This window comes from Oryza brachyantha, chromosome 5 (genome assembly GCF_000231095.2).
Source record: "Oryza brachyantha chromosome 5, ObraRS2, whole genome shotgun sequence".
Taxonomy (NCBI): domain Eukaryota; kingdom Viridiplantae; phylum Streptophyta; class Magnoliopsida; order Poales; family Poaceae; genus Oryza; species Oryza brachyantha.
The window spans coordinates 14,753,030-14,770,069 of NC_023167.2; the positions used below are offsets into that span (position 1 = coordinate 14,753,030).

The following is a 17,040-nucleotide window of genomic DNA, read 5'->3' on the forward strand; positions in this document are numbered from 1 at the left end:
TTTGCATTAAGTCTGAAAAATTGCGTATGGGTCACATTAGATATGAACAAAACAGATGCTACTCGGAGGATGCAGTTATCTATAGTCTTCATTAGTAATATATATATTATATGTGAACAGATTATTGCAAGTGATGAGCCAGCAGTAACCTACGATGATTGACTATTCGCCTATTGGCATTGACAGGGAAGCAAAAACCGTATGGTAGCTAGAGAAGTGGGGAGAGTGTGCTGTAGTCTGTAGACCTCGAGTTGGAATTTGGAAACCGGAACACTCCAGGTTTCATAAACTCATAAATGCTGGCTGACATTTGTTACCTTGCGTTTACACAGCTTACAGCAAGTTTAATAGTATAGCTAACTACTAGTTCTAATTAATCTATAGTCAATTTAATAGTAAATTTATATAATAGTTATCTATAAAATATTAATACATGGTCTCACATGTCATGCACACTATTTTAGAGTCCGTGCTGTAGCTAGCTACAAATTAGTAGTCCACTGCTTTTCTCTCTCCTCTCTTATCTCTTTAAAATATATTTATAGCTAAATTATAGTCTACAATTGTACCGGCTCTTATTGCAGCCATGGAAATAGGGTTAGACGATTGAAACTTGAAAGAGTAAAAAAAACATTTCACATTGCGACCTTAATGAATCATGTTCTTTTTCTTCCCTTGTTATTAAACAAAAAAGTAGAATAAGAGCACACGGTTTCAAGTCCTAAACGGCATAATCATTTTTCTTAAAAAATGGTTTTTGATCAATAGAATTGGATTAATACTAGCCTTTGAGAAATAAAGTTTATATATATGAATTTCTTAAAACACTATTTCAAATCTATTATTTAATCATTTTGTACCTTGAATCATTTAAAGCCTCATAGATTCACATAAATTAAGTACTCCCTTCATTTCAAATTATATGACTTTATAGGTTTGTCTATATTCATCCATATATCAATTTATATGTTTTGTATATGTGTCTAGATTCATTAGCACACAAATGAATCCAGGCGATGCCAGAAAGTCTTATAATATGAAACGGAGAGAATATAAGTAAAATGACTTATAAATTATTAAAAAATAATTTATGGGTAAAACTTGCATATAGCTTTACTAGAAATATGAGTATCAATGTTTATAAAACTACGTATCAATGTTTTCATTAGAAAATAGGCGGTGTAATATGTATGCTGATCATTTTTTTTAAAGGTATGCATGAAGATCATATTCACGCGCCAAATATGGCATCTTTAGAACACATTGTAAATGATTTTTACACGAAACATTTTAATTCTCTCAATTTTCTTTTAAAGATTCCCAAACCGAAGAGACCCTCAGAAATACTTTTATCATGTTTTAAGATACGTTAAAGTAGAGATTAGATATACAAAACAGATAACTTGTTCCTGCGATCGAATTAAGAGATATAACAGTAAAAAGGTGAAGGAATAATTAATTAGAGAAAAAGGTCGCCTTCACATGTCTCAAACTGAAGGGCCTTATATTCTGCTGTTACTTGTTAGTTGCATACTTATATATATCTTGCATGTAGGTCCAAATTACTTCATGCAAATCAACCATCCAATCCGACGTTAGCAATCCACCATCCTCCAACAAAACTGGACTGTTCCACGTTATTGTTTTGGTCGAATTAAACATAAGAAAAAAATTATTAATGATTTAAAAGTAATTTATAGCTAAACTTTTATACGTGTGTTCTTAGCCATTTAAAGGTAAATGCTGAAAAAACAAATGAAAATTAACTTTTAAAAATTTAATTTATAAATATAAGTAGAATTTAAAATTTAATTTGTAAACATAAATAAATGAAAAAAAATAAATATAAACGAAAAGATGAAAAAACTACTTTCACATCTCCAGGAATGCAGGTAACCACCACTATCTGTAGTTCTGTACACGTCTACACCGTTATAAAACCAAACCATCGAATCCAACAGCGAGACGGACGCCGCAAGAATCTCTCTTGACGCCTCCCTTCCAGATCGAAGCTAAGGTTCCCACCATCTTCCATTCTTCCTCCTACCCCTCCCCTCCCCTCCCCTCCCGCGCGCTGCAGATGCGTCGCGTCGCCATGGCCTAGTGCTCGTGGAGATCTCCTAGGTGCGTGCGTGGCGAACTTGACGTAGGTGAGGGCGTGAGGATTGAGCTGGTCGGACGGGGTGAGGTGAGGCGAGGCGAGGTGTCCATGGTCGTTGCCAAGATGCGGTGGGCAGCCGAGGGCGATGATGATCACCGGCTGCCGGGAGGCAAGCGGGCGGCGTCGCTCGGCATACTGGCGTTCGAGGCGGCGACCACGATGGCGAAGCTCCTGTCGCTGAGCCGGTCGCTGTCGGAGAAGGAGGTGGCGAAGCTACGGTCGCACGCCATGCGGGCGGCGGGCGTGGAGTATCTTAGCTCGACTGATCAGTCGTTCCTGCTCCGGCTGGCGTGCGCGGAGGCGGTGGCGGCGCTGGACGCCGCGGCGGCGGCGGTCGCTCGGCTCGGTGCGCGGTGTGGGCTCGACTTCGCGGGGCCGTACACGAGCCTCAAGGCCGGCGCGCCCGACGCGCGGCTGGATCAGTTCGTGGCCAGGGGGCTCAAGGTGAAGGCCAAGAGGATGGAGCGGCTCGTCGCTGCCACGGCCAAGCTCTGCGCCGAGATGGAGGCGCTCGACGAGCTCGAGGCGGCGGAGCAGAAGCTCGCACGCCGCGGGTGGGGCCGCCTGAGCGGGCCGATCCCCTCGCCCGCCGCCACCGCTGCGGCCGCCGGCGACGCGCTCCATCTGGATATCAGGGCGCAGCGCGCCAGAGTGCGGCGGCTCAAGGAGGAGTCGCTCTGGAGCCAGAGCTACGAGAAGGTCGTCATCCTCATGGCCCGCGCCGCCTGCGCTGCGTTCGTCCGAGTTTGCGTTATCTTCGGCGCCAACGTCCCCGGCCTGCCACCGCCGCTCCCTCCCACCGACGCCGTCCACAGCCGCCTCTGCAAGCTGCTGCTCCACCCAATGTCGGCGGCGGCGGCGGCGGTGGCGGCGCAGCCCAGGTCGTTGTCAGGTCCCATCCAACGTCGAGACGTGCCGCTGCGCATTGAGATGAGCAGCAACTCGTGCCCGATCATACGCTCGCAGTGGCAGCAGCCAGGGAAGACGCCGCCGGGCGCCGACTACTGGCGGAAGCTCCTGGAGCCGCCGCCGGGCACGGTGGGCGGCGCAGGGCTGGACCTGCAGTACGCGAACGTGATCACCACGGCGGAGCGGCTGCTGCTGGAGACGGGGGCCGAGGGGCGCCACGAGGAGGCGCGCGAGGAGCTGTACGCGATGCTGCCGTCCAAGCCGCGGGCGGCCGTGCGGGCGAAGCTGCGCGGGTGGTGGAGGGAGAGAGGCGCGGGCGCGGGCGCGGCGCCGCCGCTGGACGCGGGGCTCGCGGAGGGGTGGAGGTCGGCGGCGGGGCGCATCCTGGCGTGGCTGGCGCCGATGGCGCGGGACACGGCGCGGTGGCACGCGGAGCGGAGCATGGACAGGCGGCGGCGGTTCGAGGTGGGCGGCGGCGGCGCGCGGGCGTGGGCGCTGCAGACGCTGCGGTGGGCCGACGCGGAGAAGGCGGAGGCCGCGGTGGTGGAGGTGCTCGTCGCGCTCAGCTGCGTGTGCTGGTACGAGGAGCGGCGGCGGCGGGAGGCGTCTCTCCGGTTGTGAGCTGCAAGTTCTCTCGCGTCTTTGGCTTCGCCGCCGGCGGCCTCTCCGGTACGTGCATGGAACGGTGAAAAGAAAAAAAAATGTAGCCTTACCCCAAATGGGATCGATTCTTTGTAAAATATTTTTTTAACCCGATTCTTTTTACAAAAATCTGTTCAAGTACGAGTTCGAGGAGTAAAACACCACGAGATTGTACCGTGCCTGTTACGACTTTAGCCGTTCGTTGATACTACTGCTGTTCCCACTCACCCTAAGGTTGCGTTTAGACTAAGAAAATTATTGGTGTAAGTGTCACGTTAAATGTTTGATTGATCATTTAACCGAATATCGGAATAGGTTTTCAGACACGAATAAAAAAAAGAATTTCACAGCTAGCCTGAAAACCGCGAGACGAATCTTTTAAGCTTAAGTAATCCGTCATTAACACATGTTAGTTACTGTAGCACTTATAGTTAATTATAAATTAATTAGGCTCAAAAGATTCATCTCAATGTTTCTTCCATAACTTGGTTTATCTATATTTAATGTTTTATTTAAATGTCCAAAAATTCGATGTGATGTTTTTTAAAAAAAATTTAGAAACTAAACAGGGCAAGGCCTAGTTCGTTCGGTGGCCACCTCAAGCGTTCACAAGCGGTCACACGGAAGCATCTCTAGCCGTCCTCGCCGCCGGCACTAGTAGTGGCCATTTCACCGATTCATGGTCGATATTAGAAGGAAACATTGGTCATGATTTTAACTTATTGAGGCTTTGTTTTAGGGTCGATCTGTTCTTTTTAACTTATAAACTCTCTGTTCCATACTAATTTTCCAACTCACATAAATACTAATATCTAGACACATATAGAAAAGATATATGTGTATAGCTGAATCTAGATAAAACAAAAAAAATACTAATAAAAAAGTCAAACGACATATTTGCAAATAAAAAATAATTTATGAATAATATTTTTATATACGTGTTCTTGGTGATATAAATAAAATAAGATTAAAAAACTATGACAAAAACCGCAAAATCTAATTTGAATTCAAGGTAAAAAAAATTTAATTTTGGTATAACTATAAGCAAATAGGCATAATCTATCCCTAGGCATCTGGTCATTGAATGGGTTTGAGGCACGAAATATAGCCACCATCCTCTTTTCACTTTTGTAACTTTTGTAATGATTACGATACAAAATTTAAATTTTCAAACTTAAATTTATTTTTAATTTTTAGGTTTCTTTCATCACAGTTTATTTTTCAGCCTTAGTTTCAGAGTTTCAGCTTGTTAAGTACACATATATAAAAATTTTATTTACAAATATTTCTTTTTACCAGCCAAACGACATATTTCCGAAAAATAATTTATGAATAAAAATTTTATATGCATTTTCTTAGCGAACAAAACAGAAAAATAAAATTCGATGAAAAACCCTAAAATCAACTCTAAATTTAAGGTTAAAATTTTAAATTTTAACATATAAGCATAAACAAAAAGACAGGGTGTCAATATTTTGACAAATTTCATTATCAAACTCAACTTCATTCAATAGATATAAAAGAGAATATCCGTAGTTCTGAGAGGAAAGTTTTCATAATAAAATTCACTAAGGCCCCGTTATTTTCCTTTTAAAAAATCATATAGATTATCATGGGTATGCTTCCCAAAATACTAATTTTTATAAACGTTTTCCTTGTGTAAGTTTCTTAAGACAATATTTTTTTTCATCTTTGTAATAGTTAAGTCAAGTCATATGTTCATTCCCTCGAAATATTATCACAAAATCCAATAATCTATCACCTATCATCTAACAGACCAAAGAACTTGACTCTAATTCTCTACGGTTCTTGAGAAAATACCTAGAGTCATCAAATTTCCATTGTAAAATTTTGGTAACTCCAGATACTCGGTGACAAGTTTATACATTAGAAAATATGGTAACACCGACTCTCCGAGTATCTTTTCTATGATGAGAAAGAAATTCTCTAATCCTAGAAACAAAACCATTCATGGATATATTTAATCACTTTGGTTCTTGAGGTCATTCTGAGGTGAGTATTCAACCATACAAATCTAGAAATCAAATCTAAATTTCATCCTACTTGCCCGTATGATTCTTTTCGAATTATTGGCCACGTATTATTTATCCCATGCTTCCAGAAGATTTCTGTAAAAATTTTCTACATCAGCATCGTTTAGATCACATGTTATAAGATATTTGTTCGGTGTATAATGTATAATATTTAATCCATCCCTATAAACAAATCCAATCATCTTCATCTGAAAAAAAAAACAATGAGGTTATATATTAAACTGATATTTCAGGGTGCTCAGTTGCTCACAAAAGCAATGATCTTATCTGTGCAAGTAGGGTATATGCATGTTAATTTCTTTTAAAAGACAGGCAAGGGGCAAATTCTGGTAAAGGAAAATTTCATATATCATTACACATATAGGTGCATTTAGTAACAGATTATTGTACAGTACCTCTCGTTAAATTGTGAACGAAGCTACATGACCCTGCCGATCCGGGTATCAACAACAGTTGGTTTTGAAGAATCTGAAAACTCCAGCGCTTGAGCTAATGTTAATCTTCTGTTCCTCCAAGCATGTTCTGCCCATTCTTTCATCCGTTCACCTTCCGCCTTTCTATTTGTCTGAATAAGCAACAATGCTGCATACTCACCTGCAAGTTGGACATGTAGACAAATTCAGTATTTTATCAAATCTATAATGGGAGCAGAAGCATCCATATAAGCAACATCGCCATCAAAATCAATTTCTAGAAAAAAAGTGATTATTTTAATTGCTCGGTTTAAAACAATAATCAGCATTTGATTGCTTCCGGTTTAAATTAGAAATAAAGAAGTTATATTTTTTGGGGTTCAGAAAATTGCAGTTCAGTCCAGCATTTGTGTGCGAGAAGGCACTATTCGTTGTTTGGAAAATCCCAGGATTATTTTCCTCAATCCAAAAATGATTAGACATTTGTTTTCATGCACCACTAAGATGAGCTCCACAAGTATATCATGCAATCCTACATTTCGAAAACATCCTGCAAGGCAGATTTGGATTTCACACATTTCAATGCTTAGGCCACGTTCTGCACACCTCTTTCTAATCCCAGATTCTCTCGTTTTCCGCATGCATGCTTTCCAAACCGCTAAACGGTGTATTTTTTGCAAAAATTTTCTATAGAAAAGTTGCTTTAAAAAATCATATTAATCTCTTTTATAATTTTTTTAATAATTAATAACTAATTAATCATGTACTAATCTATTACTACGTTTTCCGTGCCGGATAACTAACCCCTCCTTTCACCATGCCGAACACGGCCTTAGTCAGATCCACCCCATGGTATTAATCCATAGACATGACGTGATGAAGAAACAATCGGAGTATGCTGGGATGAAGAAAATCAAGATGATATTCAAATCCAAATGTTCATGACAACGGATTACCAACCACAAGGCAATAATGCTGTTGCATCTTTTTACACATGCACAGTAAAGTGTAGACAATGTGGTAAAGCCTTTGATGTATCAAGTTCTTTAAAAGTTGCATTGCCTGATGTAACGATCATGTTTAAGAGTGGTGTAATAAGATTAAAGAAGGAGTAGGGTGTAACCTCTAGCAAGGGATATGATGTCTCTCCAATCCATCTGCTTGTTGACAGCTGCAAATAACAACAACAACAACAATAATAAAACAGAACCCTCAATTGGTTAAATGAGCCATATCATTGGAAATTATTCTTACCCTCAGAGTTAATGGCAGGGGCTTTAAATACTTCTAGGGCCTTCCTGTATAGACCCTGCAATAAGCTCAAAGCATTGAGTCACCTAGTCTGAACAAAGTTTATGACAACAGCACAACCTCTGTGGAGCAGTAACAATATAGCTGCGAGTAAACTTGTTAGAGAAAGTACTGTAATTGTCTCGTCACTAAGATTAAAGATCAAGGGATCGCAGCACTGTAATTTCTTTCTCATGGACAGGCAAAACATAAATAAGATAGATTTACTGACCTCCTGAACCATTATTGAACTAGAACCTTCCGATTTTGCTTTCAGTTTGTACATTCTAGCTACACAAGTCAAGACAATGCCGACCTTTGGGTGATTTGCACCTGCATGGATGGAAAGCTTACAGTATAGGTAACTTCTAGGCAATTGATTCAATGCTATTACTGCCAGGTACTATTTAATAAGTATGCGTGCCAAACCAAATTGCTCTTCAGCCTTGTTTAGCGCCCTTGTGAGATAATCCTCTGCCTCATTGAACTTCCTGAATTCAAAGGAAAACACAAAATGCTCTGTGTTGGAAGATGGAACCTCCATAAAAGTAAAGGGGAATACAAAATAACCACATTTCGAAAAGCACGCTTTCAAGGTTATCGATATAACATTTGGAGTAAAAATGGCAACATACAAGACTCAGAAATCAGCATCTTACCCAGAATGTGATAAGAGCTGGCCATATGAACAGGTTGCCCCAAGAGAAACCTCCTCTGGAACCATGTTACATGCTGATAAAAATTTTCCAGACATGTCTTGTGTGCTTAATGCCTCCAGAACCCTCTCATACATTTGTGTAGCCGAAGGAAAATCCCCAAGACAGTGGAGATATTCGCCATAAGAAAGGACAGCATTTTCTGCAAGGAACATCAATACCGTGTGAAATAATTGCAGAAAAGAATGAACTGTCTCAGGGACTGGCTTACCAGTTTGTTCATTGCCTAGTCCAGCACAGAGGTCCTTGCATCCATCAAAGAACAGCTGGGCTGATAAGAACAGCTGTAAATCATTTTGGATAAAACGCCTTTCCTATGATCTAGCAGGCATACCTAGACCATTGTAAATAAAGTCAACCTGATTCTGATTCTCCATTTAGAAGTGCAATAAGTCCTTTGATAGCATTAACCCGAAATTTCAGATAGTTCTGATCTGACCATTTGATATTATCATCCTTGATTGATATGTCAACCAAATCATCTGGGGACACCGAGGTGTTGATATCCTGTATAAAAGGTAATCATGAAAAAACTGTCACCTAAAACCATACAAGGCTAAATGTGCTTGTGGCAGACTGGCTGTAAACCTGGCCTGCTTCCATGTAGAGTCCCATTGTTGCTTCCCATGCTGCAACTGCATATTATTCACCAATATAACATCAGTTAAGAGCAAAAGGTTTCCTCTCCTCCCTCTTTTCATATCAGCATTCAGCTGATGGTACTCACTTGACAAAAGATAATTGTAAGCATGCAATATCCCAGGTCAAAATAGACTTTGGTTTATCTAAGTAGCAGATAAACTGTATACAGACCAATGCACTGGCATCCCATCCTACTTCATATAGAACGACTAAAGCAGAGTAGATGTGTATTTGTCCTTGTGTTTATATGTCCCATCCCATCCTACTTCATATAGAACGACTAAAGCAGAGTAGATGTGTATTTGTCCTTGTGTTTATATGTCCGTATTCTGTACCCAATAAACAATGAACTAAATTCCAATGCTCTCTCATACATTACATGGGCTTCAACATGTCATTTTTCTCTTGGGTCAAGGCTATAATAACAAATGGGCATAAGATCATTAAATGGCCACATATCTGGTTTTTCTGTCTCTGGCTGCAAATTCACAAGATAAATATGACTCTTGGAACTTTAGTTTTCTTGAGAAGTTCACATAGCTAGTGTCTCAATATGTGCTCCCTACTTACTACTCTTTTAGTGTTACATAAAGGCCAATATAGAAGCACCTCTGAAAGCTGCAGGAGCAACTTGGCTGGTTGCTTTGAGCCTTTCCTTTGCATCTTGGCGTCTTCCACTGTACAGAGAAATGGACATGATGTTACTCAAACTACTCAAAACAGGGAAGGAAAAATTAGAAAAGTTAAATCCAGGAAAAAAAATGGGAGTTTTTTACTTGTGGGGTCGTGGGCAATTAAACCTCATTATCTAAATGGATTGTAATTTCCCACCATCGATGCCAATCCTGTTAGCTAGCGTAGGATCCTGAGGTGTAATGTATTCTGTTTCATAAGATTATCTCTATACTGTATGCACTAATCTGCAAAATACAGTCATCTTTTCCGTTGCATAATGCGTTCTATGCCTAAATCCTTCCTAAACAAGGAGCGGTTTAAGCCAACCATTCAGATTAGAAGCTAAATTGAATCCTCAAAAAGGCGAATTTACGCACAGGATTAGGCAAAAATGATCCAAACTTGCACAATTAAAGCGTTCGATTGCAAAATCGAGATGTCGAGCACGTGACGGACCTTCGGTAGAGCAGTGTGGACATCGCGAGCATGAGCATCCCGACGGCTTCAGCGCAGCCCTCGCCACCGCCCTGCAGATTCGAGGCCCCCTGTTCCAGTATCCGCATCGCCTCCTCTGGCACACAAGCGCAACAGGAGGAGTTTCAGCTCACACGAGCGACCGGATGATACCTCGAAAGTTAACTAGCGGCTCAAGAGGCACCACGGAGCAATGGGGCCGAACAGAGGTTAGAGGAAGGGGGTGGGGGGGGGGGGGGCGCACAACCTGGCGAGCTCCCAGCCCTGGCGCCGCCGAGGGCGTAGCGGACCATCTCCGCCGCCACGCTCTCGGGCTGCGTCGCGCCGGCGGCAGTGGCGTAGTGGCGGGCCCGCGGCGCGCGGGGCTTCGGGGAGAGGAGCGCCCTCGCGAGGGCCGATCGGATCGAGTTCATGGCTGCTCCTGCGCCGCCGCGACTGGTGAGAGAGAGAGAGGGGTTAAGCGGCGGGGAAGAAGAGAAGAGTCTAGGAGAATCCGAGAAGCGGAGATGAAGCACCCAGCGGTAGGAGGAGACGGCCCAAAGGCCATTTTGCTGCGTTCGCAGACCTCGTTGGCTTCGTGGATGGGCTTTTGGCTGGCTTTGAGCCCGGATGGCTTGAGCCTGGCTCTGTTCCAGACTAGGGTCTTCGACATCTGCACATCATCCGAGTGACTTTTTCGCGACGAATTACACAGACGTAACTATAGTATAATTGTAAAAATTACAGTTAACTAAAATATAGTTACAAAAGAAACGCGTACTTTCTTTACATTTTAATGAATGACGCGGTTGACTTTTGTTATACTTTTGACTGCTCGTCTTGTTCAAAAATTTATACAATTATGATTTATTTTGTTGTAATTCGATTTATGACTAGTATAATTTAAGTATAACTTATATTTTTATATATTTTTAAATAAAAACAAACGGCTAGGTGTGTAAAAAAATAAACAACGTCATCTATTAAACTGCGAAAGTAGTAACTAACTAACATGCAGGTATCACGTAAATAAAAGGATCGTATATATTAGTTTTAGTTATATTTTAATTACACTTACAGTTATATTTGTGTAGTTTTTTAGTTAAAAACAAATCAATAAGGTGATTTATAGCGAAACTGTTCCACAGAATGGAGTTGCTGTACACTGTAGAATGTTTTCCCCTCCGAGCTTTTGATTTGTGGATCGTCACATTGCCTTGATATCATGTAAAGAGTTGAGGAAATAAAACTTGCATGCGCGGGTAAGGATAGCTTAAACCCAAGACCTTAGGACACGTATAAAGGGCTCTCATTGCTATCTCTATCTATCGATGTATGCTCACTGACGTGGAAGAGATAGGATATGAGAGAAAAGTGGTTGTTTTGCATGGAGTCAGCAAAACATCTACTTTTGGCGCATAAAACGATGAGACAACCAGAAAATCTGCTTTGTACGTGTGCTGGCTCTATTTAGAGGCGTTGATCAAATGGAATGTGAACGGAGAATTAATTAGCATGTAATTATGAAGAGTCAGGTTGAAAAACTCTTCTTTGTATAAGGAGTTTTTTCTGGTGACATAGAGCTCATAATAGGCTCTACCATTGAACATGTCCTTATGCTAGCGCTAACCGACGTAATGAGTTTTATTAGTTATAACTTATAAACAAGATAGACAATTTTAAGATTCTTGAAAAATTATCTTTAAATGCTAAAATTAGTACTTAGGGTATAAAGTACGTGGAGATACTAAATTTTATACTATAAAATTGTTTAAACAAGTTAACATATGTTAATTATACTATAATTATATCTAAAAGTTTGTTAACCTAATAAATTTCGAACGTGGTATAGGTACCCCTTCGAAAAATTGATGTGATGCAACATTTCGAGGTTCTTTTTTTAATCTTTCGAGAGAGACTGATGACAGACAAATCCGTTCCGTTCGTTGAACCAAACAACACTGACGATAGTAGATAATCAAGTGGATTGATTATCCGAAGTTGATTCGTTGAGATGCACTGTTCATATAACGGCCTTGAAGTGAACAGAGGACAATAAAAACCGAACAATAAAACAGTTTTTTTGACTCCAGCAAATGCACCAATCGCGGGGACTCCAGCTTTAATTACAGGCTTTGTGCCATCTCTAATTACAGGCTTCCAGCAAATGAACTTAATTACCTTGAGTAACTACGGTAATAGTATTGATTAACGTACCAACATGGCTCTAAATTCTCGACAAGGACTTCGAAGAAAACTAAAGCTTGATATTTTTTGTACGGATCATTTTGTGCAAGTCAAACCAAAGATATCCAGTTGCCTTAATACTCCTTCCGTCCCACGATAAATGTTTTTACTGTTTATGTTTAATCTTTGATTATCCATTTTATTTAAAAAATATAATTGTTATTTTTATTGATATTAGGTAATAAATTATGAATAGTATTTTGTATGTCACTATTTTTTTAAAAAATAATCATAAGCTTTTTAAATAAGAAGAACATTAAACTTTTGACACGAAAATCTATAAATACAGTTATATTAGGCCATCCTCAATTTAAGTTTCATTGACACGATTAACTAGAGTGACATGTCATCTAAAAAGTTCAAAACTAGGATAAAACACCATCCTCTTAATGTATAGTTTCATCTGTTGTTATTTCCTAGGTTACATGTAAGACACAAGCTGTCTAGCTAACAGTGTAGAGAGAAGGTTTCATCTCTATAAAACTTATTTCATCTCTCTTTTTAATATTTTTCTCACATCGTCAAAAATGTCTACATAACATCCTATTTATTGCTCATGAAAAGACGGTAACAGGGACATGTCGCTTCCCATTTGGCGCCTTGTTGGCACCTGCTTCACGTAATCATTTAATCATGTCATTCACCTCGAGCGATTTGCACTTAATCATGGATTAGCACCGCTATGGTGCGTGTATCTCTGCAAACAGTGATTAATAAATGCATCTGGAATACCATCACGTCGAGTCTCCTCGCAGTTAATCCAATCGCCTTCTAGAATCGTGTACTGAATTGACATGTGTGCAGAAGCTGCGCAGAGCCTTCCCCTTCGACCGAGTACAATACCGTCTATCGGCTCTAAATTTAGTCATCAATATCTTTATTTACATAATTATCTAGACTATTTTTATTTTCCATATCTCTATGTACTCCACTAGATCATTTATATATGACATCTTCTATATCTCTTTGGAGGATGGAGAGATCATCCAAATATGAAGATTCTCTCTCCTAATATGGATTACATCTAAAAATAGATGATATGATAGTCGTTCTGTTGAAGCTCAATTTATAGTCTCCATCCTCTATTTTTAAGATAAAGTATGAGATAGATTAGCTATTGGGGATGCTCTTAATGCTTAAACACTACTCGTAGCTTGATGTTAATCGGTAAGTGTGCGTGCATGTGATTAATTTACCGGAGAACATGAACATCAGGCATGAGTTATGTTCTTCTTCTCTGGTTAGTAATCCAAATTGTATCAGCTAGCTTCTAATTAACTGAATTACTATGGACACTTGTAGAGACCTCCCAGCCGTACATTATTGCAGGGACTAGGAGACTTAAGGGAGATGAACCCTAATAATTACGATGAATCATCGACATTTAGAGGCTATAAATGCTATATATGAAAACTGGAATATATAATTAAACTAGTGCATGCATGGATGGAGGGTTGTCAAATGTCAAAACTCAAAAGGAGATGGTTGAGATAAAGTTATCAAACAGAGCCATTGAAAGATTAGCGTGATAATGGGAGAGTGAGCATCGTCTTTTCTTTTTGTTAAGGATTTTATGGAATACTATGCACTAGATTGTTGTAGCAGCCATACAGATATCAGTTACCATCAGACACCAAACATGTGGTACTCAACCACTCCAGCAAATTTGACCTCCAATTAATCACAAGCTTAACCTTGTGATTAATCAACAGGGCAATCAATTAATTAATATCTCCAAACCCAGAAGACCCAGGAGTGAAAACGGACTGAAATTAACTGTCTAGCGAATCGTCTCATCGATCTCACCTTAGCTGACTAGAGAATTATTACCCCCGAGAAATTAACGTTGACAGGCTGCAGGCTAAAGAGGGTCATCGTTTAGGCTTTTTTTTTTTCAAACGACTAGCCGTAAATGAAAAATAATTCATACATTTTTATATACGCTTTTAAACTAAATAATTTAAAATTAAATACTGAAAACCAAACTATGATAAATATTTTAAATCAATTGAATTTAAATTTTTGCTAATAAGTATAAGCGAAAGTGAAACTACGAAGATTACGCTTTCGCTTTCAGATGACACGTCATGTGCCACATAGGTTGCTGTGTCATCCTCTCACTAGCTACCATCCCGAGATCTTCGGAAACCGTGCAAGCCGTGACGTTGATCTGAGGCCAATCTCAATGGGAGTTTCATGGACAATAAATAGGATACCATGTAGGCATTTTTAATGATGTGGCAAAATATTAATGAAGAGAGAGATGAAATGAGTTTCATGAGAATGAAATCTTCTATACACTGTTACCTAGACAGCTTGTGTCTTACGTATAACCTAAAAAACAATAATAAATGAAACTATAAATTGAAAGAGGGGTGTTTCATCTTAGTTTCAAACTTTTTATATGACATGTCATTCTAGATAATCATATCCATAAAACTTGCATCGAGGATGGCCTGATCAAGGTTGTTTTCATGGCAATCAAGTGCTGGCACGCGAGTGACTGCTTCAAACTAGCTTGTTTGTGAAGTAAAGGGAGGTTAAATAAGCTTAAACTGAGAGAACGATTGATGGAAGATGGAGTATGTCTGAAGAACAAACGGGAATCCGTGTTTCGGATTGAGTCGGCTAACCGCATTTAATTTCCGCCGAGACTTGCAAATTTGGGGCGTGGTTCAAATTATTTGAATCCGTTAATTGCTTGATCTGACTCGAGGGTTGTTTCATCACATCTCTTGACTTTGGGTTGCGCTTATAAACCAAAATTTAAATTTTTCAACTTTAAATTTAGAGTTGGTTTTGAGAAATTTTTCACCAAAGTTTATTTACAGGCTTTGATTTTTAGATTGCTATGAACGCGTATAAAAAATTTTATTTATAAATTATTTTTTATTTATAGATATGTTGTTTGGCCTTTTCTTTTAATATCCTAAAAGATAACCGTGTCGTCTTGATGGACGGTCTTTTTTTTTTCTACTATGTTGGGCATTATTTTTTACAGTAACACAACTTAAAATAAATCTCATTGTTTGATTTGTGATTGAGCTTATTCATACGGCTTAGCAACCAAAAAATAATTTATGCGTAAAACTTTTATATATGTGTCCGTGGTGATTCAAAAGAAAATAATGTAAAACAAACTATGATTCAAAAACTACGAAATTAGCTTTGAAATTAGGTTTTGAAATTCAAAGGGTGAATTACACTGTGGGCACCTTGTATTAACTGATTTTTGTTTATTCCACCCTTAAACCTACATTTTCAATTTAGACTAAATAAATATACCATTTATGTGGTTTGGATCAACGTAAACAATTTTCCTCGCTATGTCTAACCTCTATTTCAACAAATATATGGATTCTACGTAAATGGAAATTCATTAGTATACCAGAGTCGATGGGGTTAAAGGTCATACTGAAAAAATTATTCGGAGTGGTCCAAAATGCAACAATGGAGAATTTAGTTGATTCAAGTTGATTTAAAGATATTTTAGGAAATAAAATATGGTCCGAAATAAAATTTGCTCAAATTCAAATTTTGGTTTATAAGCATAATCAAGTGAAGCGATTGGGGTAAAAGATTTAGCAATTTGATTGATAATTATAGACAGTTAAGGTGCAACCAGAATTTTCCGCATCCGTTTCTCTTATACTACACTGGGACACGTTAACTGTTTGTTGATCGGACGTACACGCGGATGAGCTAGCTAGCACACAAATAATTAGACGAACCTTTAGTTTTCGTGATTGATCCTCATCCTGTTGTGTCGGCTAATTGCATATGCAGCTTCGCTGATGTTGCTTCAATTAATCAATGTAACAAAGGCTAGAGAGAGAGATACACTGATCAGGTCATATGTGACTTAGTCAAAGCCCCTATGGTCAGAGGGCAAGTCCAAAGCTAAGGTGGTGTTTAGATTGAGAAAATTTTTAGGAGAAGTGTCACGTCAAATATTTGACCGAATGTCGGAATAGGTTTTTGGACACGAATAAAAAAACGAATTTCACGGCTAGCCTGAAAACCGCGAGACGAATCTTTTGAGCCTAATTAATTCGTCATTAGCACATATTGGTTACTGTAGCACTTATGGCTAAACATAGACTAATTAGGCTCAAAAGATTCGTCTCAAGATTTCTTTCATAACTGTGTAATTAGTTTTTTGGTTCATCTATATTTAATGCTTTATTTAGATGTTTAAAGTTTTGATGTGATATTTTTGAAAAAAAATTTAGGAACTAAACAAGACCTAATAAAAATTCAGCTCCATCAGATTCATGAGATTAGCAGCTGTATGGGACCTGACAGAGATTGCTGCTACATGCATGCTTACATGTGATGTATATATCCTCTCTCAAGTATCAACATATGTGTTTCCCTTTGTTAGTAAAGCTATAACCACAGGCTCCGAGACTCCGATCATGATAAAATTGCAAATCAGGTAGTTAATTTGTGACGTCTACAAAGTCATAACTCGCAATAATTAAGGAGTACCGGAACCGTCTGCCGTTGAAAAACCAGGGTATGAAACTTCAGACAATCCAGTACGACTAGCTAGCTAAGACGAATCAGTGTTGTGTATTGACCAACAGACAAAGTATATTATGATCGACGGTTTTCCATATTTATACTGTCTAATTATTTGTCTTATTAAAAAATACACATATATATATTAGTTAATTTTTAAATTATTTTTAGTAATTAAATAAATCACTCCAAGTAAACAGCAATCATATATTTTCAATAATACGAAGTAACTGTGTTTAACGGGCTTTTTTAACATCCACGTGAGACCGGCCGTCTACGTGTCGCCGCCGCTGAAGAGCCCCCGACGCTGCCGC

At 39.5% G+C, this 17,040-nt stretch overlaps 2 protein-coding genes across 4 annotated transcripts; one reads left to right on the forward strand and one right to left on the reverse strand.

Moving 5' to 3' along the window:
• Positions 1–2,084: 2,084 nt before the first annotated feature.
• Positions 2,085–3,886, forward strand: LOC121054567. The gene has a single exon (XM_040524686.1). The coding sequence runs from the start codon at positions 2,210–2,212 to the stop codon at positions 3,689–3,691; it is 1,482 nt and encodes a 493-aa protein (XP_040380620.1). The 5' UTR covers positions 2,085–2,209; the 3' UTR covers positions 3,692–3,886.
• A 1,632-nt stretch (positions 3,887–5,518) lies between these two features.
• Positions 5,519–10,445, reverse strand: LOC102711533. Of its 3 annotated transcripts, none has more exons than XM_015837256.2 (13): positions 10,224–10,436; positions 9,959–10,073; positions 9,437–9,504; positions 8,774–8,820; positions 8,545–8,692; positions 8,397–8,456; positions 8,129–8,327; positions 7,899–7,960; positions 7,702–7,802; positions 7,434–7,488; positions 7,303–7,350; positions 6,162–6,360; positions 5,519–5,841 (listed from the first exon to the last, which is right to left on the reverse strand). In XM_015837256.2, the coding sequence occupies exons 1-12, from the start codon at positions 10,387–10,389 to the stop codon at positions 6,185–6,187; spliced, it is 1,245 nt and encodes a 414-aa protein (XP_015692742.2). In that variant the 5' UTR covers positions 10,390–10,436; the 3' UTR covers positions 5,519–5,841; positions 6,162–6,184. The 3 variants fall into 3 exon arrangements, with proteins under 3 accessions (XP_015692742.2, XP_006654506.2, XP_006654507.2); XM_006654443.3 differs by lacking the exon at positions 5,519–5,841 and adding an exon at positions 5,848–5,954; XM_006654444.2 differs by lacking the exon at positions 5,519–5,841 and having other exon boundaries at positions 6,082–6,360; positions 10,224–10,445.
• Between the last annotated feature and the right edge of the window lie 6,595 nt (positions 10,446–17,040).

What these genes read in the sequence shown, in the direction of transcription:
- LOC121054567 (XM_040524686.1), top strand. Translation starts at nt 2,210, where the DNA reads ATGGTCGTTGCCAAGATGCGGTGGGCAGCCGAGGGCGATGATGATCAC.
- LOC102711533 (XM_015837256.2), bottom strand. Translation starts at nt 10,389, where the DNA reads ATGAACTCGATCCGATCGGCCCTCGCGAGGGCGCTCCTCTCCCCGAAG. An exon ending in TGCTCCTGCAGCTTTCAGAG is followed by an intron (nt 8,821 to 9,436) that starts GTGCTTCTATAT and finishes AATAATATGCAG; the next exon opens with TTGCAGCATGGGAAGCAACA. An exon ending in TCTACATGGAAGCAGGCCAG is followed by an intron (nt 8,693 to 8,773) that starts GTTTACAGCCAG and finishes CCTTTTATACAG; the next exon opens with GATATCAACACCTCGGTGTC.